This window comes from Lynx canadensis, chromosome A3 (assembly GCF_007474595.2).
Source record: "Lynx canadensis isolate LIC74 chromosome A3, mLynCan4.pri.v2, whole genome shotgun sequence".
Taxonomy (NCBI): domain Eukaryota; kingdom Metazoa; phylum Chordata; class Mammalia; order Carnivora; family Felidae; genus Lynx; species Lynx canadensis.
Window position 1 is genome coordinate 112,964,514 of NC_044305.1, and position 25,273 is coordinate 112,989,786.

General features: G+C 40.0%; 1 protein-coding gene across 11 annotated transcripts in view; it reads right to left on the minus strand.

Moving 5' to 3' along the window:
* Positions 1–25,273, minus strand: part of LTBP1 (latent transforming growth factor beta binding protein 1) — a 406,554-nt gene that overhangs the window by 93,896 nt on the left and 287,385 nt on the right. For 10 of the 11 annotated variants that reach the window (XM_030311335.1, XM_030311336.1, XM_030311337.1 and 7 more), the window contains 5 exons: positions 21,630–21,755; positions 20,271–20,396; positions 19,742–19,864; positions 15,922–16,041; positions 4,040–4,162 (listed from right to left, as the gene is read on the minus strand). In XM_030311335.1, coding sequence (XP_030167195.1) covers positions 4,040–4,162; positions 15,922–16,041; positions 19,742–19,864; positions 20,271–20,396; positions 21,630–21,755 — 618 coding nt within the window. The remainder of the gene's footprint in view (positions 1–4,039; positions 4,163–15,921; positions 16,042–19,741; positions 19,865–20,270; positions 20,397–21,629; positions 21,756–25,273) is intronic. The other variant, XM_030311333.1, reaches the window with a different exon arrangement.

Sequence of the window (25,273 nt, forward strand, 5' to 3'; positions counted from 1 at the left end):
AGGAGGGGTCGACAGCAAAGAACAGCCTACACCATATTTTCTTTCAGCACATTCAATTAAATACTTGAGATGTCAGCTTAAGATCTTAAGACCAACAACAGCTCGTGTAGCCTGTTGGATCTCATGTAACGTCTGACAACATTTTTAGTGCCTTGGACTCTTTCTGACTTTCTCAAAGAAGATGACAAATTAAGCATTCCCATGTGAAGATGTCTGCAGCGAAAATATACCGTCCATTCTAAGCACTGTCCAAGCAGACATCTTACATAAGTTACTCATTTATGTTGGGAATACTGTCAGAAGTAATTCATTTTAAGTAATGACACACACATTTGGAACAACTTGAGGTAATCCAGTTATCTTGAATAAGGTGATCTTTGGGTCTTTAAGATGACCAAGGGGGAACCCCTTTTTCTTTTCTGATGAGGCACAAAATTCCTATGACAAAAGAACGCTTTCTAATAAAATAGGCATGCAGGACAAAAGTCTTCTCTCTCTTGTGCCAAAAGATAAATAGAAAGTATCATTTTCACCAAGCATGATTCCTTTAAGGGGCTTTTTAAACATATTATTATGACAAATCCAGCCCAGAGTTAAAACAGAGACTATCCCTAGGTATTTATAAATTTAGGACATACAGTGCTTAAATGTATAAAGAGATAACAAAGACACAGATACACAAAAGATATAAAGAAACAAATACTGATTTAATATACTAGATGATATGCTTACAACCTGAAAAAAAGTTTTCAGGACCTTTAGCGACATGAAAACAAAGTTAATATTTAGCACTAAGGTGAAATTGGCAGTTGTTGCAATATTGGAAAAGGGACAGATTTTTAATTTTTTTAATATTTATTTATTTTGAGAGACAGAGTGAAAGAGAAAGAGAGAGAGCAAGAGAGCACAAGCAGGGGAGGGGCAGAGAGAGGCAGTGACACAGAATCCGAAGCAGGCTCCAGGCTCTGAGCTGTCAGCACAGAGCCGATGTGGGGCTCCAACCCACAAACCATGAGATCATGACCTGAGCCGAAGTCAGACACTTAACCAACTGAGCCACCCAGGTGCCCCGGAAAAAGGATAGATTTAAGATCTGGGAAGAATTTACATCTTTGAGCTGATGTAGTTTGGGAAAGACTATGAAATTATTAGAGGAAAAAGGATGTTATGCGATTTATTATTATAAAAAGGGTAGGCTTTGACTGGGAGTAAGGAAAATAATTAGTCCATATGCAGGTTTCCAGAGCAGAAGATGGGGATCTTGCCTGATCCTATCCCAGACCATAATGCAAAGGAAAATTGGAATAGGGGCCAAGGTTAAATGCCACGTGGAGAGAATAGCCCTTTCACACCTCCAACCTTTGATTATGTGTTGCTTTCTCTTCCTCCTAAGTTCTTCTCCCCTCCATATTCAAAATTTTCAGACCAAGGTTGAACAGCAGCACCTCCGTGAAGCTTTCCCAAAAGTGTGCACACAGGATTAGCCACAGACTTCTTGGCTTTAACAGAGCCTTGTACACACCTTTAATGTGGTGCATAACAACGTCAACTACATGTCACTCTCTGTCCCGACATAATCTCCTTCTCCCCATATAAGCTCTGTTTCTGTATTATCACATGCAATCCTCACATCACCTGAGTAGGTACCATTATTGTTGCCTTTTTGCAGATGAGTAAGGAAGGCTTAGCAAATTAAGAAAACTTATCCAAGCCCACACAGCTTCTGAGTGACTGAATGAGGGTTTGATACACTACAATCCTCCTTTTTTTTTTTTTCTAATTTTTTTTTTCAACGTTTATTTATTTTTGGGACAGAGAGAGACAGAGCATGAACGGGGGAGGGGCAGAGAGAGAGGGAGACACAGAATCGGAAACAGGCTCCAGGCTCTGAGCCATCAGCCCAGAGCCTGACGCGGGGCTCGAACTCACGGACCTCGAGATCGTGACCTGGCTGAAGTCGGACGCTTAACCAGCTGCGCCACCCAGGCGCCCCTACAATCCTCCTTTTTAAACTAAGCTCCAGACTTCATTTGGATATCACAGGGTTTTTTTTTTTTTTTATAATACATCACTGATAATGTTAACTTCATCATGTGGTCCTCTATCTATTATAGTAGTAGGTTTGCGTCTTTTCCAGCCAATAAAAGTGCTTTGAGAGATTAAAACCTCTCAGCATCTGCATTTGAACACAGTGCCTGGAACATGCGGGTTCCTTGATATACCCGGAAGGAAAGAAGGGAAGGATGAAGAGAAGCTTTTGCAGCAGCCCAGGAGAGCGCCACACAGAGCGGAAAATGAGTGTTTCTATGGCTGCCATCAGCCGATGGTGGGAATTCTGGGGCGCTGGGAAGCCTTACTAGAGCGGGGCAGGATCATCTGGGATGACAGCAGCCAAGCGTAAGAAAGTGGTAACGAGCCATTCACCCAACATGTATCTCCTTGGAGCGTTATCCCTCTAAAAAACCCAATCCCCGAATTTTAGAGATGATATGAGATCTGGAAATCCAAGTTTAATGTATCCAAGGCTGCAGAGCAAATCACCAGAAGAATTTGGTAGGAAGACTGTGGACGTGGGCCAGCAGGAAAAGGATCTGGAGGGAAGGGAGATGAGGCCCCCCTACAGGCTCCACTGGGAGTGACTGGTGTTCCCCTGCATGTAAGGGGTCAGCCACCCAATCCAGAGGTCTGGGAATCTGCTCCTGCCAGCGGGAGAGGCTACAATTCTTACAAGAGAGTAAGATACCTGTTTACTACTAGCTACCATAGTGAGAAGTTAATCCCCACCCCACATCCTTCACTCTCAGTGAGACACTTCAGAAAGAAGAAAAACTTCACGAATTTCTTCCTTTCCTCCCCTTGAAAGAGCATGCTTGTAGGTATAAAGCAGTAGAACCAGAAGGAAACCATCCACAGATTTGACCACAGAAAAAAATTAAACTTAAAAAAAGAATTATGCAGAGGAAATTAGAGAAACTTTGGACAAATTACAATATGCCATAAAAAAGTGTATTTGTAATACAAAGACACAGGTACGTAGGTTTACACACGTGCTTTATATAAAGTGTTCATATATGGTGATTTAAAAACCTGATAAATAGGAACAGATAGTAACATAAATTTACACAACAAAAAAATGTGCAAAATACATGTTGCAATATGAAATAAATGTTGTAATAATTAGAAGTCTCCAAGAAATTAATAGAAATAAGCATATGTAATAAATATTCAATCTTTTAGAATTAAAAAATATATTTTTAAAATTAGAAATTAGCATTCTATCAAAATAATAAAAAACATTAAAGATGTTTTATCCAGTTATTCCACATTTATAAATAAAGAAATGATCCCTTTTTTTTTTTTTTTTACATAATGAGAAGGTGGAAAAAAATTATGGTTGTTCAACACATAAGCAGCAAGAAAATGCTGAAATAGTAATACACTGCACTATTAAGCAGCTTTTTAAAATAATGTCTGTACAGTTATTAATGATATATAAAATGCTCATGATGTATATACTATTAAGTGACAAAACTTACAAAATTGCACATTAAAAATAAAGTGATAGAAAATATTTGTGAGATAGGACTATGCATGAATGAGACTGAGAAAATTTTTTTTTACTTTTCTCTTTGCTAGATTTTCTACAATGAAGGTTTTCAATAGCAATTTTATTGAGATATAATTCACCACCACATAATTCATCTAAAGTGTACAATTCAATGGTTTTTAGTATATTCACAGAAATGTGCAACTGTAGTTTTTATAACCACAAGAAATGAAAAATTGACCTGTGGTTTATAGATGCTGTCTAAAACTATGCTGTTTTCCTTTATCTAAGTACGTATGGTCTGTATGTAACCACAGTGAGGAGTCACTTTCAAAGATACCAACAAAAATGTGCTCCAAGTAGCTCACTTAAAATACATGACAGGCAGCATAATTCCTTTTTTTTTTTTGGTTCCCTTTTCTCAGCTAGTTACTCGAACAGATTCTTAAATGCAGTTCAAATAAAAGTAAGAAATTCGATCAGAGTATTTACCTTTACAGTGCTTGTGGTCTGGGGTTGGGCTGTAGCCCTTGTGGCATGAACACATATAGGAGCCTTCGAGGTTCGAGCAAGTACCATTTGTGCAGATCTGTGGGTCCAGACACTCATCCACATCTGAAGAATGTTGCATAAGGGGGGGAAAAAACCACAAAGAGAGAAAAAAAGAAATAAAACATAAATAAAGTTGAATTTGGCTAAAAATAGAAATAGTCCATCTTCAAAGAAAGGACAGATTCTTTAAGAAAAGCTTTCAAATTAGCCCAAAGGAGGAAAGGCAGCTCCGGTGTGAACAACATGTGGGATAGTTCTACACCTTAATTTACTTTCTGCAAAGTAACTCAAAAAAGGAACTGAAGATGTCTATGAATGAATTCAGCGAAAGCTTGCTGTACAGGGGAGGGAAGAAGAGAGGGAGGTTCTAGAGCAACACCCTCTACAAAATGAAATATTCCAAAGAATCAAAGATGTATCAAGGTCTAGTAAGGGAACTGATGAGTTTGGCAGGAAGGGAGGGTTCACTGAAGAAAGGATAGGACTCATGACCTAGAGAAACCACAGGAGCTGTTAACAGAAAGGAGGAAAAAACCTCTGATACAATTTTCAAAGATGGCATTGAATCAGTATTATAAAAATCAATCTAGAGGACCAACAAGCCTACTGGGCAATTTGAAGGTAGGGTACAGACTGCAGAGGCAGATAAAATAATGGCTAATCTTTACCAAACACTTACTGCACAAAAGCACTAAAGGCTTTATGCTTATTTAATCCTCACAAAAGCCATCCAAGCTAACCATTTCACTGACAAAAGAACTAAGTCTCAGAGAAATTCAAACAGACTGTCCAAGTCCACATGGTTAGAAACTGGGGGCTCATATTTGAATCCAGTTAGCCTGACTCCAAAGACCATCCTTTTAACCTGTTTCTAAAGTTTATTTTTTTTATTTTGAGAGACAGCGAGCAAGCAAGCGTGTGCACGTGAGCCACCAAGTGGGGGGTGGGGCAGAGGAAAAAGGAAGAGAGAGAAAATCCCAAGCAGGCTCTGCACCATCAGTGCAGGGCCCGACGTGGGGCTCAAACTCACAAACCATGAGATCATGACCCAAGCCAAAGTTGGACGCTTATCCGACTGAGCCACTCAGGTGTCCCTTAACCTGTTTCTATTAACACAAGTTAAGTGTAGTGCTAGAAACCGCTGAAGAATTAGGAGTATGTTTGTTTTTATTGTTTGCTAACATAGCATTTATATAGAAAACAATCATCTAAGTGTTCACTGATTTCATTCAGCATTCATTAATCTCCTACTAGAATATTGTTATTTCATAAAGAAAAACTTGAGTTCTATGTCGCATTTGAGCACCTCTGGTAAGTCCACCGTAAGTCCCAGTAAGAAGACACACAGTGTAGCATGGACAACCAAAACCTTAAGGGGAACAATTTAAACTATTTAAGTGCTAAAATTACACACCACATCATGATTTAGGCTTAATTTTACAGCGGTCAATAACGCACAGCATCTTAATCTAAGGCAGACAAACAATAAGAAGGAAAATGGTCTTGATTCCATCCATTGCATTTTGCAATGCTCACCCTGAGAGCAGTAAAGCTTTCCACCCTCTTAAAAGGCAGAGTCACAAACACATCAACACAGATCTCGTTCTAATTCAGGATTTCACAGTTCAGACTGCATTTGTTCGCATGACATTCCATTGAAACTGGGTTACGGCTTTCCGACAATGATATCGAGAAACAGAGTACAGTGAAACCTTGGATTGCAAGTAACTCGTTCTGTGAGCGTTCTGCAAGACAAGCAAACATTTCTAGCACAACTTAACTCGATAAAATGAATGAGATCTTGCAATATGAGTAGGACGTGATGCTGAATGTTACATGATCATGACTGAGCTACTGTTTCTTGAAATTTGCTTTGATATACTTTGGTATGCTTTGGATTACAAGCATGTTTCTGGAATGAATCGTGCACGCAAATCAAGGTTTTACTGTATTATCAAAATAAGGCAAAAGCGTGTGAGCAACCAAGCACACAGGCATACGTCTCGCATGCAAACAGAGAACAGCCGGCGAATTAGCACTGCGTGAGTACTCTACCTGGCCTTCACAAAATCACTTACTACTACTGAACTGACCCTACTCTATGACAACAAAAATAGCACTTCCAAACTGTCTCATTGTTCATCTTTTCCTTGGTTGTTGGAGTCCACTTTTATGAACACTGAATACAAACAACTTGAAAGAAGAAGCCAAACATTGGAGCCAAAGTAAATAATGGGACAGAAGGAGCCTAGACAGTAGGCATGTAAATTCCAGACAGTAACGTTAAAATGTCCCATTGAGGATCTGGATTGGCTTCAAAAATGTTAACAAGTTGAAAAATGTATGGACTGTTCTCTTTAATTATTCATGCATCAGGAAATGTGACTTACAGGACTGCAGAATAACAACAAAATCAGTTTCTAAGACCATTATTTTCTCTAGTCAAAGCAAATTAAGAGTGCAGATTATCGTTGATGAAATACTTATAAAATACTTGCAACTTATAAGATACTTGAATCAGTAGTACTGCACTGCATAGTTAAGAGTTAAGACAGTTGAACTTAAAAGTCCTCATCACAAGAAAAACAATGTTTTAATGTCATAACTATAAATGGTGATGGACTTTCACTAGAATTATGATCATTTTGTTATATACACAAACACTAAATCCTTATGTTGTACACCTGAAATGAATCTAATGTTATAGATTATACCTCAATTTAAAAAAAAGAATCTCCATAGAGTAGGAAGGTGTGGCCTCACTTGATGGATATAAAAGGAGTGAAATAAAGTCACCATTTTATCTTTTGCCCACACCCCTCTTAAACTGCAGACCCCCACAACCTCGTTGGTCAGTCTCCTGACACTTCCACTTGATATGTCACAGGCACCTCTGAGTGTTCAGAGCCAAACCTGACCTTCCCCATGTTTTCTTTATGCTGCCTTCCACGTCAATACATTATGCTACTATCCAAATGCCCAAGTCAAAAACTGAAAGTCATGCTATCTAGATTCCTTATTCTCCCTCTTTCCCCACATTCAATTTATTACCAGTCTTATCAATTCTACCTGCCAAATATCTCTCAAATACCCCTGCTTTATTTCTTTCTTACTACCATCATTTTCTCTCACATGGGTTACCATCACAGTCTGTTTCTCTACTTGGAGTCTTGCCCTCTCTAATCCACTATCCAGCAGGTAGCCAGAGTGACCTAAAATACAAATAGGATCAATGGTGTTGCTCCTGGGACGCCTGGGTGGCTCATTCGGTTAAGCATCTGACTCTTGATTTTGGCTCAGATCATGATCTCATAGTTCACTGTCAGCGCAGAGCCTCCTTGGGATTCTCTCTCTCCCTCTCACTGCCCCTCTCCTGCTCACGCTATCTCTCTGCCTCTCTCAAAATAAACCTTTTTAAAAAATGGTGTTGCTCCTTTAAAAACTGTCAATGGTTTCCAGTGTTCTTCCATTCAGTCAAGGACACAAACTTGTGGGGCCCTGAGTGTTACTGACAGAAAGCCTGCCACCTGCCCCCCCAGTTCTTACCTTGAACCTTCTAGAAGATCAATGCTATGAGAAACAAGGCAGTCCCTATTCAGTCCACCATCCAAGATCCACACCCCCTAATCCCTGCTACAGAGAGAGATGGTTAGGCCTTTGGTTTCTAAATTAGAGTTCAAGGGGCACTTGGGGGGCTCAGTCGGTTAAGTGTATGACTTTGGCTCAGGTCATCATCTCACAGCTTGTGAGTTCAAGCGCCACATCAGGCTCTGTGCTAACAGCTCAGAGCCTGGAGCCTGCTTCGGATTCTGTGTCTCCCTCTCTCTCTGCCCCTCCCCTGCTCACACTCTATGTCTCTCAATAATAAACATTAAAAAAAAATTTTTTTTTTTAATTAGAGTTCGAAACTCATCTTACTCTGAGATTAGGATTATGGTTTTGTAGAAGTCACATTACCAAATTCTTATGAGGCATATACATAATGAGCTTAAAAGGGAAACATCAGGGGCGCCTGGGTGGCGCAGTCGGTTAAGCGTCCGACTTCAGCCAGGTCACGATCTCGCGGTCCGTGAGTTCGAGCCCTGCGTCGGACTCTGGGCTGATGGCTCAGAGTCTGGAGCCTGCTTCCGATTCTGTGTCTCCCTCTCTCTCTGCCCCTCCCCCGTTCATGCTCGGTCTCTCTCTGTCCCAAAAATAAATAAACGTTGAAAAAAAAAAATTTAAAAAAAAAAAGGGGAAACATCATGAAAGTATGGTGTCTGTAGAAAAATGTCTTCTGATCTCCCCAAGTACAATTTACCAATGGGCTTTTGGGACATAATTTGACATTTTCTATTCAATGAATTAATTAAAACTCCCATAGTAGTCAATAAATTTCATATATAAAAAAAATAAATAAAAAAAATAAGAAAAAAAAAATAAAGAGTATTTTTAAAAAAAAAAAAAAAAAAAAAAAAAAAAAAAACTCCCATAGTAAGGGAATTACCAGGGGTTTATGCGGTCAGCACTTCATGGATATGATCATTCAAAAGTTTATGAATCCATCCCAGTATACTATCACCCAATCCAAATTCATCATTCTCATCTACAATACCCTGAGAGACTGTAACAGAGGTCTGTTGAAAACTAAATATGCTGTGCCTATAGGATTTCATGACCTGCTCCTCTGAGAAGCCCATCAGAAGAGGCAGTCAGAATAGCCACGCATGATTTGTCCTTAGTGAGCCCTGGCTGATTCTTACGATCATCTTTTTCTTTTAAAATGTTTCACCTTATCATTTGCATCCTGCAGCCTACAGTTCTTTGTCAAGGTTAAGATGAAGTTCAGTGGTCATTAGTTCCTGAACTGCACCTTCTTTCTTCTTTGGGGGGGAAGTGAGGACATTAATCTCTTTCCAGATCTCTGGCAACTTTCCATTCTCCACAATTTGACAAAGACAACTTTCCACTGGCCAGCAAACCCACCTGCAAAGCCTCTCATTGCCTTTGGATGTAATTCCTCTGGGTCAGGAACCCTTTTGAAATTTCCCTTCCTCATGTCCTGGGAACACACCAGGCAGCCTGAAGCCCATCTCTGGGAAGCCTAACCTCTGGAGGTATAGAGGGTATTCAGTGGCTGACCTCACACAAGTCAGTCCAAGGCTGTGGTGCCACTTTCTACTTCACCTATCAGCTCCTTGAGGCTGGTCAGAGTTGATTCCAGAGCAAGAGTACACCTGCATTACTTCCTGTACTTTCCAGGAAATGAATCTCTCAACACTGCAAGCCAGTCATTTTTCAGAGGCCATCCAGTCTCGTTTAATTCCTTAGTGGTCAACACAAACTTCAATGAATGAGCATCGTTTGATAAGGGAAGTAAACATATTCCATCACTATGGCTACCTGAAAGTATGAGATTATTCCCTACCCCAACCATGATATTAATTCGGTTATCCCTCAACTATTCATTATACACAGTCTTTTATAGTAAAGACAATGGCAGAGCATATTTGACAGAAAAGCAAGCATGGCAAAGTAAGTTACAGAAGCCAGTTAGGCGAGTGTTTTGAACAACCTGCACTCGAGGTACAGTAAATCCTCAGGATCTCAGACGCCCTCTGTCAAGTCTGACCAAGACATGCAGTAGCACTGCAGCCTACAAAAATATGTTACACATCCCCCAAAGACTCATCACTGCTGTTTAGGACTGGAAAAGAGCCAATGCTATATACATCCCAGATAAAGAGACAAAGATGATCTCAGAAAACCAATCCATTAATCGTACCGAATCACTGCTTTCCTACTTCACCTTTCCAAAAGAATATTTTGTCTTTCAGCAAAACTCAATTGGGGCTATCCGTGGTGCAGGCTGCCATCTTAGAGTCAAGAATCCCTGAGCCATTATTATTGCTGCTTGCAAGGGAGGATTCACACCCACATGGATCTCTCCTTTCTATGAACTTTTTTGTCTTCCTCATTACCTTCATATTGTTTTGTTCTCTAATTTTCCTGGGTAAACAAGGAGAGAGATATGAGGTAGTGTATAGAATAGAACACTAGTTTGGGAAATAAAAGACCTGGGATCATGTTCTAGATCTGCCATTTATTACCTATAACCTTAGGCAAGCCCATTACCCTCTCTGGGAATCAATTTCTATATGTGTACTACAGGGAAGACTACCCTGAGGACCAAAAAAAAACCCCCCCAAAAAAAACAAAAAAAGAAACACAACGAAGTCAAAGCCCTTTATAACAATGTAAGAGAAGTTTGTTGTTATTATAATAATTAGTCTCCCCACACAGGCATGTTTCCTGCCTTCAAAAGGAGTTTCTTGTTTGCTTTCTCTTTTCTTTTTAAATGAGAAAGAGAGACAAAGTGTGAGCAGGGGAGGAAGAGAGAGAGGGAGACCAAGAATCTGAAGCAGGCTCCAGGCTCTGAGCTGTCAGCACAGAGCCCAATGTGGGGCTCAACCTCTCAAGCTGTCAGATCATGACCTGAGCTGAAGTTGGACGCTTAACCCACTGAGCCACCCAGGCGCCTCTCTTGTTTGCATTTTTAATTTAGGTATAATTGACATAACATTGTGTAAGTTTAAGTGATGATTTGATACACTTATATATTGCAAGATACTAACAATGTTAGCTAAGACCTCTATTATGTCCCATAATTATTTCCTTTTTTTGTGAACATAATCATGATCTAACCTCTTAGCAGCTTTGAAGTTTATAACACAGCATTGTTGACTATAATCACTGTAACACAGCACTGTTGTAATCATCAGTAACCTATGCAATAGATCCCCAGGGCTTACCTACCTGCCAGTTCCAAGCTTCCATCCTTAAACAACATCTCCCCAATTCTACCAGCTCCCATCCCCTGAGAAGCACGCACCGTTCTATTCTGTATTTTTTTTTTTTTTTTGCTCGTTTACAACTCCAAATCTTCTTTGGAATTAAGCACATAATTAGGTGTTCAATAATAACGTAGTGACTAATTAGAAGACTTCTTTAGCATACAGTGGGATTAGGGATTAGGCTGGTGTTTGCACATTTAATAATATCTGCAAAAGGTGGATGTTCAGTTCTCTTGCCATCTTATACAAAATAAATAAATGTAGGATGAAAGTCTCCAATTTCATATAAGTCTATGAATATTCATGTATTCCATAAAGGTTAACGATTCCTCAAAATCTGAAAATAAATCCTAGCGTGAAAAGAACTCCTAGAACAAGGAGCTTTCCACGTTTACCGTGTAAGTTCTCTGCACCTGGTTTTTGTTAAGACTAAGGCTAACCCGTTGTCAAGTGGATCAAATAACACGGAGTTCTTCAAATGCCTAGGACCCATTACGTTTAGAAAACGTAAATCGGAGTCACAGAGTCACCATTAACTTAATTACGGTTTGACAGAGAAGGATTACTATGATAAAAATCTCAGAAATTTGTGTTCCCAGGTCACATGGTTTTTCACAGACTCAATTCTAAAGTAAGACAATAAAGTAAACTCAGCGCTGCCTGCATACAACCACCAGGTGATAGATACCGTATCTTATGAAGGTGAGCAAAGAAAGTGAAGTAGAAGGATGGAAATGGCAGTATTGCAGAAGGCGAAACATTTGTTAGGGATGATCAGTGATCCTACAGAAAAGCATGAGAATTCTTAAGCAATATATCCCAGCTAAACAAAAATGTCCAGAAGTTGAAAGGAAACTCTAAGATTAAGATTACTTAGATTCATAAACAAAGGCTCCGATGACACAGGGAGAGGGAAGAACTACAGGAAATGAGCTTATGAAAAGCCAAGGATAGTTACACACAGAAACTTGACATAGAATTTATTGGATAGGTATCAGTTATTACTGCCCTTCTTATATTTCAGGATTAAGGAGGTAAATGGGAGGATAACAGAGTTGGGGGAAGAAGGGTTATAACATTTATTGGGTTCTACATTGTGTCACATGCCTCTCTACATGCTTTATATTGCTTATTTAATTCTGACAGTAAATCCAATGAAGAAGAGTATCTCAATACCCATTTTAAAGCTATTGAAACCAAGCTTCAGAGAGGTCATATAGCTCAAAATCTGTCTAAGTTCAAGGAAATATGATCTTTACAGAAGAGTTGCCGTATGTACCTTTACACAATTAAATATCAGAGAATCTCCTTTGAAGGATGGCTCTAGTAGGGTTTGAATCAGGCCTGTTCTTCATGAGTGAAGAGAAACCTGTTAATTGACTACCTGACAGGCTGGCTTCCCTCAAGAAAGGTCCTGGTTGAAGCAGCCAGTTGGAACTCGCCAGAACCCAGGGTGAAGAAATAATCATTAGAGGCGGGGATCAAGCGGGCAACAACTCCAGGCTGAACGTGAGGCCCAAGGAATACAGTGTTGAATGATGAAAGTGGCTTTCAAGAGAGGACTGAAATCCACAACTTGAAAGAAGAAGCTACATTAACAGAGGAGCCAACAAGAGTTGCCAAAAAGCACCAAGGGATAGATATTTGGAAAGTGGACAATAAACGACTGAGAATGAAGGATCATATGCCCTGAACTCGACACTAGGAAACAGCATGGTCTTCCAGACAACACCTGCTAACATCTGACCTGTTTTGGCCCCAGATGATTTCTGCTCTAATTCATAAATCAAGGAGAAGCATCAATCAGTGAGCCAGCTTACATGGCAGGAATACAAGGCCATTAATGGTTTCAGCAAGTTCACCGTTAAGTCAGGAAAAGAAGGAGAAAGTCTAACTGGCATCAAATCCCTGCAGAATATGAGTCAAAATAGCAATTCTCAATTCCTAACGAATCCATGTAACAGGAAAAAGAGCCAAATCAATATACACATCAACAGGCTTTAGAAAAAACCATAAGCATAATGCCACACGATAGTAGTATTACATATGACCCTGTACAACTTTAATTGTAATAATTTAAAAACATTCAGTCAGCAGGAGCAGAGTGGTAGAAAAAGGAGGACATGAAGACTTATGGAACAGAGAACCCTGTGACGTAGGGATTATCTTCTCTACAGATAGCAACTAACAAATACCAAGTGTAAGACTTTCCTTCAAATGGTGAGATTTGGAATACTTTTAAGTCTTTAATGTTCTCATACATTTAAAATTGGGGGAAAACAGTCTCACCAATGCACCCTAAATTATCTGGACTAAAATGATATTAAAAAGCCACACACCCATCACAAACAACCAATAGAGAAAAAAACAAATAGTTAGAAAGGAACACTGTATAAATAACTTATCATTTGATGTCTTCTCTGACCACCATAGAATCTGACACTCTCTGTATCCCTTAGGCAGTTTTATTTTATTTTTTTCCCCTTCATGGCACTGAAAACACATCTGACATACCACATACTTTACTTGCTGACTTGTTTATCTGCAAACACAATGTAAGCTCTAGAGTACACAGGCAAAGAGGGGAAGGCATTTTTTTATTTTCCCTTAATCTCCGGGATCTTGAAAACTGCCTGGCTCTTGGTAGGCACTCAACTGTTAAACTGAAAATAAATATATAATCCAATTGTTGTCGATTAGCTCAACTCAATGATCAGCTTAAGTAATGACTGGACCTTTGAAAAGTATTTTAGAGTACCAGAAGTATAAAGGTGAGAACTAAAATGTAGGAGCCATCGCTGGGTATTCATTAGCATTGTCAGAGCTGAGCGCAGAAGAATCTCATTCATTCATTGGTTCAGTAAGAATAGAAAGGCATGTTGCGACATCGACTTTTTGTCGCACTCAACTTTTTAACGTGTGAAAGCTCTACTGCCATAAAAAATTAACACGGATCCGTTTTGGTATAATCTGCAAAAGCCCTCCTGAGAATCTAAGAAAAGCTCTAAGTCCAGCTCTGAACAACGAATGGAACTGAAACATCATCATGGAGGAGAAGCCTGATCTGTAGATAAAGGCAGAAGGAAACAAAGTACACAGTCTACTTGTCATAGGAATTGCATGACCTTAGCAATGCAAAACCGAAAAGTAGTGCTTGGAACAAGTGGCTAAGTGTATGACTTTGGGTGACTGACATGGTGACCTAGGATTTCTGCTTAGGATTCCACTAAGTCTGGTTGGCAAAGTCAAGTTACTTTTAAATGAGATGCTGTGTTTCTGTCATTAAACCGGTGCAAAGTAGTCATGATTAGATTGACTGCACACATCCAGGTATGAGAACTAATTTCTTATGATTGCCCAATCTAGATAAACGCATTTGTATTGAAGAACGATCACTCGCCAATTTGGTCAGTCATATTTCATTAGCAAGTTCATGCATCAGGGCTGTGTTTATACCACTATGATGAATTTTAGTTATTGAAGGTAAAATTCAGGCTCTGCTCTTGGATTATAATATGCCTCAGTATGTGAAAATGAGAACACAAATGGAATCCTGACAGGCAAGTATGAAATTTATGCCAAACGGGAAAATTAAAACCAAACATAATGTTCTGACCAGCACCGATCACATCAACAAATGCAGATCAAATAAGCAATTAATGAACCCAAATCTTCCCTTCTCCCAAAGATCAACATCTCAATTCCAACGACAGAAGGAGACGGCCATGTACAGAGGCGTAGCTTATGCAACCTGGTGATGAGTCCAAAGCTTTGAAATTGGGACTCTTTCTGCCGAGCCTACTCATCCTGTCTGCTCTGCAACACCTAAACATCTTCCCAGAGGTGTACGAGTAAAGATGAGCACCTTAAGTAAGACTGAGAGGGTCCATCTAGCGTGTTCTGCCTCCTCATCCTGCGGCCAATCTTCCCTTGTTCTCTGTCTAGCCCTTCAGCTAGTGACTGAAAGGTGAACCTGACTGCTTCCTCCTTCCACAAGCGCCCTGCACAGGCTGTTTCCTCTGTCCAAACTTATCTCCTTCCCCTCCCCTTCCTCAGTGTAACCTCGATCAGGAATTTTCCCAGAGGCAACTCGTTCTATCGCACACTCTTAGAGCAGCAGAGAACCCTACTTCCCAGCACTGTCTTATTGGTGCCTTTGCATTTACTTATGAGATACTTATGAGTTTTCCTCGCCAGACAGTTCCATGAGGAAGGCACTTTTTTTGTCCCTCAATGTATCCCAGCACACAGCACAACCCTGGGTATATACAGTAAGCTCTTCAGCCTTTGTGGAAGAAGGAAGGAAGGTATGAAGAAATGAGAAGTTTAACACACATGGTCAGAGTCTGGCATTGAGTGTAAAAGAGCTCAGCTTCTAAGGAAAATATTAGAGACAGAGACAGAAACACAGAGGAACACCATTAAGAGGGAAAGCTAAGTGGAGCACAGCTAAAGAGACTGAAAGCAAATTTGATGCTTCTCTTCCTCAGTGCCTAATGTTGGTATGAAGTATTTAGTAAAGACTTCAGTGAATACACGTCAGAGACAAGCCATCAAGATTTCTCTTCTGCTCCCTGTTTGTGCTGTATGCTTCCAAATTCTATTAGTGTGTGGTAAGCGGCCTCTTCTTAGGCCTTTTCTCTCTTTTTTAGCCTGTTGCCTCCACCTCTCCCTCCCTGTGGTGATTACTGTTTTATTTGGTCCTGGTTATTTATCACATCAAAGACCATAATTTGCTTCACTCAGAATTATTTCTCCCAGGTAAAATCTCCCATTCTTCCTACCAACTTGTTTTCCCATTTTCTCCATGGTTAAAAGTGACTTTGAACTTTTCTCAGAAGTTTTCTCAGAATGACACAACTTTGTCATATTCCATTTTTTCTCTTTTTTTCCATTTTGAACGAGGGATCACTTGGCATTACATCACTCTGTCAGAAAATGCACTAGGCAGAAAAAACAAGACTTTGATAAGAACACTCTAGTACCTACCAAGACATTGCCCATTCCAGCCTCGGAACCCTTCTGTGCAGGGAACACACTGGTAAGATCCAGGAGAATTCACGCACTGCTCATCTGGACAAGTGCTTGGAGTTAAACATTCATCAATATCTGAAAAATTGGAAAAGTAGGTCACAAGCATTTATCAGAATATGGAAGCAAACATTCACTTTTCTGATGAAGCCGGGGGGAAGAAAGGTATGTTGTATCTACATTTTGGTGGAGAAAACCATAACTAGGTAAGTCAAACACTGTGCCTACACTTAACCACCACAACAATAATACAAGGCCAGGTAGACCTTGAGTAAAATATTTACACACATCCAAAGGAAAAACTTGGCCCCAGTTTTCCAACTGGCAGGGTTAGACCTCTCCATTGCTGGGAGCTGGCAGCTTCTTGGGGGCCATTTTCTGAACACCAAACCTTTGAAGGAATACTGCAGCTTGCCAGAAAGAAATATAATAAACAGGCATGAGAGTGACAAAGCCACATATCCACCTGGCCAGAGGTTCTCTCTGCAGACAATGGATGCTCTAGGGAAATCCTTGCTTTGGCTTCATGGGCCTAAGAACACCCAAGGTTTGAATAATTTAAAACCTTTCACAGGCTGTGAACTCCTTGGAGGTGGAAACAGAACATTAGGAGAAAATGAACTCATCAAATATTTGCCAGACTTTCCAAAAAACATGGTGATATGATCGTATGCTAATATTTTCTAATAAAAATATACCTTATTATTCACATTCACAGCTAACTGGAGTTATTCATCACTGTTCTTTTCAATGTGAGGAGAAAAACAACACCTTAAATATGCTTGGGGCTGTGGCAGACGTAACTACTACAGAGGCTCTAGGCATTTTGAAGAATGGTAGAACAACAGAAGGGGGAAGCAGGATACAGGAAATGGTTCAGGAGTTTAACAAGAGTGGGAACACCTTGGATACCAGCCCCACTTGAAATGATCTTTTTTTTCTGGGATTGGAGTCTGAATTCAAATGAGTGTATTTACTGTCTAAGTGTTCCAATATAAGATACATATAGGACCTCCAATCATATGCAAAATATAAAGACAATTTTCAGGACATAAGCAAAAAGTGAAAGAAATATATAACAGATACATTCATCCATTCTGGGAAATTCTCAAAAATTATCTCTCATTATCACCAGACAAGTGTGAAAATACGCTTCAAGTAAAAAAGATGCTCAAAGGAAAAATGTTGAAGATGTTATTAATAGAATAAGCACCAAGTCAGTGTGGTAATTTTTTTTTCCTATCAGCGAAAAATACTTGCCAACAGACAATGACACACAGTGTTGTGTGTGTGTGTGTGTGTGTGTGTGTGTGTGTGTGTTTTAGGTCAGATGTTCTGGGACTTCTTGTTCTACAGAAAGATGACGCCTGCCAGTTTCATTTTCCAAACAGCATTACATTCTTCTCTGGAAGGATTTTTTTTTTAAATAGAACTACAACTGTTAAGTCAGAGAAGGTTTTAAGGAAGGCTGGCCCAATAAATAAGATGCAGCGCGAAGCAAGACAAGACAACATCCCTGCATTTCCGGCCACTCTCACCTCTGTCTGCTCGTTCCCTCATCTATAAATTAGGGACTACCTGCCTGGTAATACCTCAGCAGGACAAAGTAAGGACGCATGAGATAATGTCTGTGAACTACAATAGACTCCTTGGAGACTGGGGCTGTTTGAAAGCAACTTTGTTAGTGGCAGCTGAGAAAATCTTTGGTGAGCCAGGAGCCTGGGGACCTTTGGTTCTGGTCCATGACGAAATTAGAAAACAGCCATGTTATTTGGCTCCTTCTTCTTTTCAAGCCATTTCATGAGGATAGAATTATGTGTTATTTACTCAGGGAACCCTGGTAGTATTTCTGTGAAATAATTTCCATACACCAAATATTACTGAACAGTCTCCATCGGCTTCCTGTTTACGTACAGAATTTTCAAATTTCTACTCCTTCCCACTTTCCATCCTTGCACCATAGTTACTACTTAAATGTTTCAACTCCCCATCCTGAAACTGTAAGTATGACTTAAGAATCAGCATGTGACTTCAATCAGTTAAGTATCTGACTTCAGCTCAGGTCATGATCTCATGGCTCATGGGTTCAAGATCCACGTGGGGCTCTGTGTGGACAGCTCAGAGCCTGGAGCCTGCTTTGGATTCTGTGTCTCCCTCTCTCTCTGCTCCTCCCCCACTTGGTCACATGTGCATTCTCTCTCAAAAATAAATAAACATTGAAAAAAATTTTAGAATCAGCATTTGACTTTTTCGGGGAGTGTTGTTTTACACATAAAGGCTTGTCAGGTAAACCACGCCATTTCTTTAAAAGCATTTCCAAAGCTATAGATGTACCAAGAAGACCCATGCAAAAAAACAAAGTCATCAGGAAAGGGGGGAGGTTTCTAGAGAATGGTTCTTGAGAACTAATAAGGTGAAAGGCACCACACAAGATACCACAACACGCATTTATCCTCAGGACAGCCCTGAAAGTTAACTTTGTGGCTCCCAAGTTAACAATCCAAAGGGGCCAAGTCGCTGGCTCCAAGCCGTAAAGTGACTAAGCGCAGAAGTCAGGAGCTGATGCCACAGTCCTGCCCCCTCCCAAGGGGGCATGCTGCCTCTCCAGGGCAGAGTGAGGGTCCCCTATAAAAGGAAAGTGGGCACACTTGACCCCTGTTGTCTCATGGCCCTCAGCTGCCAGGGAAGAGACCTTATAGTTCTGTTGTGATCCTAGTTGATCAGAGATTCAGGAATGTAAAATGCTCCCGCGTCTCTCCAGATCAGAATGCAAGGGGCCAGGGGGAGAGGCAGGGACAGACTGCCAAAACACCGAATTAGCTCTCCCTCCAGGACCAGATCATTAGATCCATGTAGAAAACCAATGCAGAGGAGGCAGGGACAGCTGAGGGCAGCCTGCCCCAACTTGTCCGTCCCTCCCTTGGTCTGGAAGTCGAGCCATATTAGAAAATTGGCTGATCTTCAGGTGGCCACAGGCAAAGAACCCCCGTGGAACCAGGACCATCCACATGGCCTGGCCCCTCAGAAAAGTGTTCAGAGACCCCTCTTCCCTTCCCCGGCACATATCCATGGTAGCATTCAAGCAGAAGTGCAACATATTTCTTCATGAAAATAATTATTTAAAAAGCACCATGGTGGTTTCAAAAAGAACCTGTATAACTGGGATACAAACATGAGCAAAAATATTAAATGGTTAAGCATTCTGGCCATACTCTAAAAGCTTCTCAGAACTTTTTTTTTTAATATAATATTAGCAAACTCATTGCCACAATCAATAATAAAGAAATTTTATCTAGCGTGGCTAGAATGCAACCTGGAGTTAGTCAGAGGGAGCTTTGGTACAGAAGGGTTTGTAACCAAGTCCCAGAACACACGTAAGACAAGCTGTGAAAAAGGAATGTAATAGGGCAAGAAGGGTGGAAACTAAAAATCAACAGTGGGTAAATCTGCACCATGTTCCCAGATGAATGATCCAGACGCTGTAATTAAGTCTGGGCTTACGCTACGATGCTCCGCCATCAATTGTTCTACAGCGATTCACTCAAACTACCAGGGAAGGCAGCTGCTGAGGTGGACAAGGGGAGAGCGAAGATGGAAGACAATGGAAAACAATCCAAAGTCCCTGAAGCGAGGCCAAGAGGCTGTGACTGCAGAAGGCAGGAAGAGCTTCGATGAGCTGATATCACGCACAGGCTGGTGGAGGAAAGTCCCAGGTGTGGACCCAGCCCTGCATTTCACCATCACGTGTGCTCCACACTTCAAGGTGGCACTGACTCACCCTCACAACGGCCGCCCCGGGTCATGCGGTACCCGCTGTCACAGTATTCACACCGGAAGGCCCCCACGGTATTGATGCAGTGTCCTTCCCCACACACATCTGGCCTCAGGCACTCGTCAACATCTATACGAAGCAGAAAACACGGTCGAGTTTTATTTCTCCAAACAGAATTTCAAACCTCTCCCATCTCCCAGGTCAGTTTGAAGTCCAGAATCAAACAACCGATTCCCACTACCATCCCTTTGATTTGTTTGACGTGTTTCAAAATTGAGTGGTTTTGATTTATGTGGGACCCAACACATTTAACATCTTGGGTCTCTGCACACACTTGACACTCTTCATTCCGTAGCGTTGGAGAAAAAAACTTCCATATTTATATCCTCCAGTATCTAGCAGATGACTATGTCATAAAAGGTGTTCAGTAATAAATTCTGGGTTGCCAGAATAAGCAGTTAAGATTGATGGGATCTTAGGGGAGCTAACAACCCAGATCTGGGAATTTATGCATCAGGAAGAGCACAGCCATTACCTATGCAGTTAGGACCCTCCTCACTGGCCATAAATCCTGCTGGGCAAATACACAAGAAACTTCCCTCAGTGTTTTCACAGCGTCCCTGGGAACAGAGCTGTTGGACCTGAGTGCATTCATCAATATCTGTTAACAAAAATACAGATAAAAGTATCAGTGTCGTGTAGCATGAAATTCTCAGTCTCCCTGTTCATAAAATACCAGCACACTATTCCCTGAGCACCACATCCTTATAACCGAGGAGACTAGGAAAGGGAGACATGATCATACGCCTCAGATACTTGAAGGATGGTTACTGGGAACAGGGAATAATACACTTATGGTATATTGTTTGAAAAGCTAAAACTACAACCTTCACATTGGTGTTTGTGAGAGACAGATTTAGGTCAACACAGAAGGACCCCTCTGATACATGGAATCATCTAAGCACTGAAATTCATGTGCAACTCCCAGGCCAGCTCAGGAGAGAGTGCCAGAAATACTGTAAAAGGGACTCTCCCACTGTGCACGTGGGCAAAGCTAGACTAGATCACCTCAAATGCCCTGTTATATTCTACGATTCCAAACAGAACATACAATGTATGCAAATTCAAGAGAAATAGCCATGGTACAGAGCAGGTGGATACTCCCCTCATCCCACTCCACATATACATACACAAAACAAAATAACATTAAGTCACACATCTTATGGACACTTAGCATATCAAAGTCATATTAACTGGGTATATGCCTTGTTGCTTTATATTTGCCTTCTAACTCTTAGTGCTGAATTTCCTTTTTCTAAAGAAGAGAGCAATTAAATTTAGTGTTAATGCACTGAAATGATGTCCATAATGCCATCATACGTCTTTCTGAGATACATTTTTTTCCAAAGAACCACGTATGAGAGGCTGGATTTGTAAATTCATTAATAGCTTTGTGTTAGTCTACTGATTTTCAGTTTAGAAATTGCTTTTAGAAATCAGATTTTGAGCAATTACATGAATATAATTCTTTATTGCAGTATATAGTATTATTATTTTGGTTTTGCTAAATATATGCTTATAGGTAGTTATTTCTATTACTTCATATATTATATATTTTATTATATTATTATACCTAGAAATCTTTGGAAATTATTTTACCTTTTTCCCCCTTTTATCTAATTGTATTACATTTGGAAAGGTAGGTAGCACTGAACCAGGAGGTAAGAGCAACCCAGGAGATGAACAAACCTCTTTTTGAGCTCTTTTAGTGCAGGGACAGAAATTTTTAAAAATTAAACACAATAACATTTCCCATGATAATTACAGGGAAAATGTTCTTAATGTGGAAATGTTTTATCTTCAATAATTTCATCCATGAAAAAGTGTCTCTTACCAACACATTTCCTCTGTTGCTCACTGAACTTGTAGCCCTCATAGCATATACACGTATACCTCACAGGCAGGTTAATGCAGTGTCCTGCTCCACAGATGTCAGGGTTCACAGTACATTCATTGATTTCTTAATAAATAAGAGAGAAAAAAATACATCAACAAAGATTTCACTGTCACTTGCAAACCATTCCTGTGTGTTTCCTGATTAGCTTATTGTCAGGTATGCAATTAGAAGACACAGGTCACTTCTCATTTATCTAAAGAAAATAAAAACACTCATTCAAAAAGATACAGGCACCCATATGTTTCTTGCAGCATTGTTTACAATATCCAAGATATGGAAGCAACCCAAGTGTCCACTGATAGATGAGCAGATAAGGAGGATGTGGTGTATATACACAGTGGACTATTACTCAGCCATAAACAAGAGTGAGATCTTGCTATTTGTGACAGTGTGGATGTACCTAGAGGGCATAATGCTAAGTATCTGAAAGAAGTCGGAGAAAGACAAATACCACATGATTTCATTTATATATGGAATCTAAAAAAAAATGAGCAAAGAAATAAAAAAAAAAAACAACAGAAACAGACCTATAAATACACAGAACAAACTGATGGTTGCCAGAATGGGGGGAGGATGGGCAAATGGGTCAAGTGCAATGTGAGGTACAGGCTTTCCTTATGGAATGATGTTGCCACTGGGATGAAAGGCACAGCACAGGGCACCTAGTCCATGGTACTGGAATAGTGTTGTGTGGGGACAGATCGTAGTTACACTTGTGGTGAGCACAGCATAACAAACAGACCTGCCGAAAGACTAACCTATACACCTGAATCTAATGCAACATTGTGTCAACTTGAGTTCAATAAAAAAAGTATGGTGACTTCTAAAATCAAGTATAAATTCATTTGATTACTTCATAATTGCTCAGTTAGTCACACCCAAGATCATCAATAATTCCTAATGAAACAACTTCTAACATGAACTGGAGTGGGTAGCAAGTCAGAAAAAGGCCACCTTGGGGGGCGCCTGGGTGGCTCAGTCGGTTAAGCGTCCGACTTCAGCTCAGGTCATTATCTCACGGTTCTCATGGGTTCGAGCCCTGTGTCGGGCTGTGTGCTGACAGCTCAGAGCCTGGAGCCTGCTTTGGATTCTGTGTCTCCCTCTCTCCCTGCCCTTCCCCCGCTTGCACTCTGTCTCTGTCTCCTTCAAAAATATGTAAACATTAAATAATAATAATAAAAGAGGCCACCTTGGAAATTTTAAGACAATCAAATCTTTTCAACTTCTATGATGGCCCACAAGGAGTTTCTATCCATTCCAGTTCATTTGACATGATGGACTTTGAACCAACATGTGAGTTCTACTGATAAAACATATAGTAACTTTTTACTCATTAGCAGGCCAAATTCAGTTTCTAACAACTATGTCCAACCTCCTCCAAAATCTGTCATTAGTTCCCAAGAAAGATCTACCACTCCTAATCAAAGCAAAACTTCTGGGTGTAACTTACTCTTAATTTGCCAATTTCAACATCATTATATTTATAGTGATAAAGTAGAATCTTCTTCCCAATCTTCTCTGCTAAATTCCCCCTTGTGCTCCTACTGACAGGTGCTTGAGACCTGCTTCTTCTCTAAGGCCTGAGCAGACTGGCCTCATTCCATGTGGGTACACACTGTGGTAGAGACAGGGTCTCGGGAGTCTATGTTGGGTAAAGGCCATCAAAATGTGCTTACTTACCAAAAGGACATAAAATGGCCTTAATTACCTTAGGACTCAAAAGTGGCCTTCTGAAAGGAATTACATCCCTTATATGATCTATTTTCAGTGAACTTTGTAATAAGGTATCATGGCATTGTCAGGCAGGGACAGTCTAGTTGGTAGAAGCCCAGGCTTCTAGACACTGAAAACACAAATCCGGCTACCCTTTCTAAGCTCTGTAACACAGGGGCAAGTTACTCAAGCATCCTAGCCCTCACTTTTCTGCAGGTGAAATAAATGGGAATAATCAGAGCATGAATTTGAGTACCAGGTTCAAAGAATATAAATAACGCACATGGCCCAATGCCTGGCATATTACACGTGTTCAATAAAAGCCATTAAAGACCTAAAAGTGAGACCTGAAACCATAAAAATCATACAAGAGAGCACAAACAGTAATTGCTCTGACATTGGCCATAGCAACAGTTTTCTAGATATGTTCCCCAAGTCAAGGGAAATAAAAGCAAAAATAAACCATTGGGACCATGTCCTTCTACAAAGCAAAGGAAACAATCAATAAAACTAAAAGACAACTAACTGAATGGGAGAAAACATTTGTAAATTACATATCCTGATAAGGGGTTAGTATCCAAAATATATAAAGCTTTTATACACCTCAACACCAAAAACAACCCAAATGATTCAATTAAAAATAAGTAGATGACATGAACAAACATTTCTTCAGAGACCTACAGATGACTGTTGGCCATGAAAAGATGTTCAGCATCACTCATCATCAGAGAAATGCAAATCAAAACCACAATGAGATATCACCTCACACCTGTCAGAATGGCTAAAATCAACAACACAAGAAATGACAAGTGTTGGAGAGGGTGTTTTTCTTCCTCAAAAAGTTAAAAACAGAAATACAATATGATCTAATAATTCCATTATTGGGTATTTACCCAAAGAATATGAAAATACTAATTCAAAGGGATACATGCACCCCTATGTTTATTGCAGCATTATTTACAACAACCAAACTATGGAGGCAGCCCAAGTGTCCATCAATAGATGAATGGATAAAGATGATTTGGTATTTATACAATGGCATATTATTCAGCTGTAAAAAAAGAATGAAACCTTGCCATCTGCAATGGCATGGATGGATCTACAGGATATAATGCTAAGCGAAATAAATCAGTCAGAGAAAGACAAATACAGTATGATTTCACTAATATGTGGAACTGAGGAAACAAAACAAATGAACAAAGTGGGAAAAAAAGACAAACCAAGACACAGACTCTAAGCTATAGAGAACAAGTTGATGGTTACCAGAGGGGAGGTGGGTGGGGGCATGGGTGAAATAGATGGGGATTAAGGATACAATTGTCATGAGGAGCACTGAGTAATGTACAGAATTCATGAATCACTATATTGTATACCTAATGTAACACCGTACATTAATTATACTGATATTTAAAATTTAAAAATAATTTTGGGGCGCCTGGGTGGCTCATTTGGTTCAGTGTCCAACTTCGGCTCAGGTCACGATCTCATGGTTTGTGAGTTTGAGCCCCGCGTTGGGCTCTGTACTGTCAGTTCAGAGCCTGGAGCCTGCTTCAGATTCTGCGTCTCCCTCTCTCTCTGCTCCTCCCCCACTCATGCTCTGTCTCTCAAAAAATGAATAAACGTTAAAAATAATTTTTAAAAAATTAAATTAAAAAATAATTTTACAAATAAGCAAAAATTTAAAAAAGAAATAAGGGGGAAGAATTCTTGTAAGTAATCCATATACCTGAATTTTTTTAATTTGTAGATTTAAAAGTGAATTGTAAATAAATTAACAAAATACCTTCACATATTAAAAAAAAAAGCTAGCCATTATATTATTAACAGCATTGTAAATGTTGTTCCTTTGGAAATCATTTAAGAATATG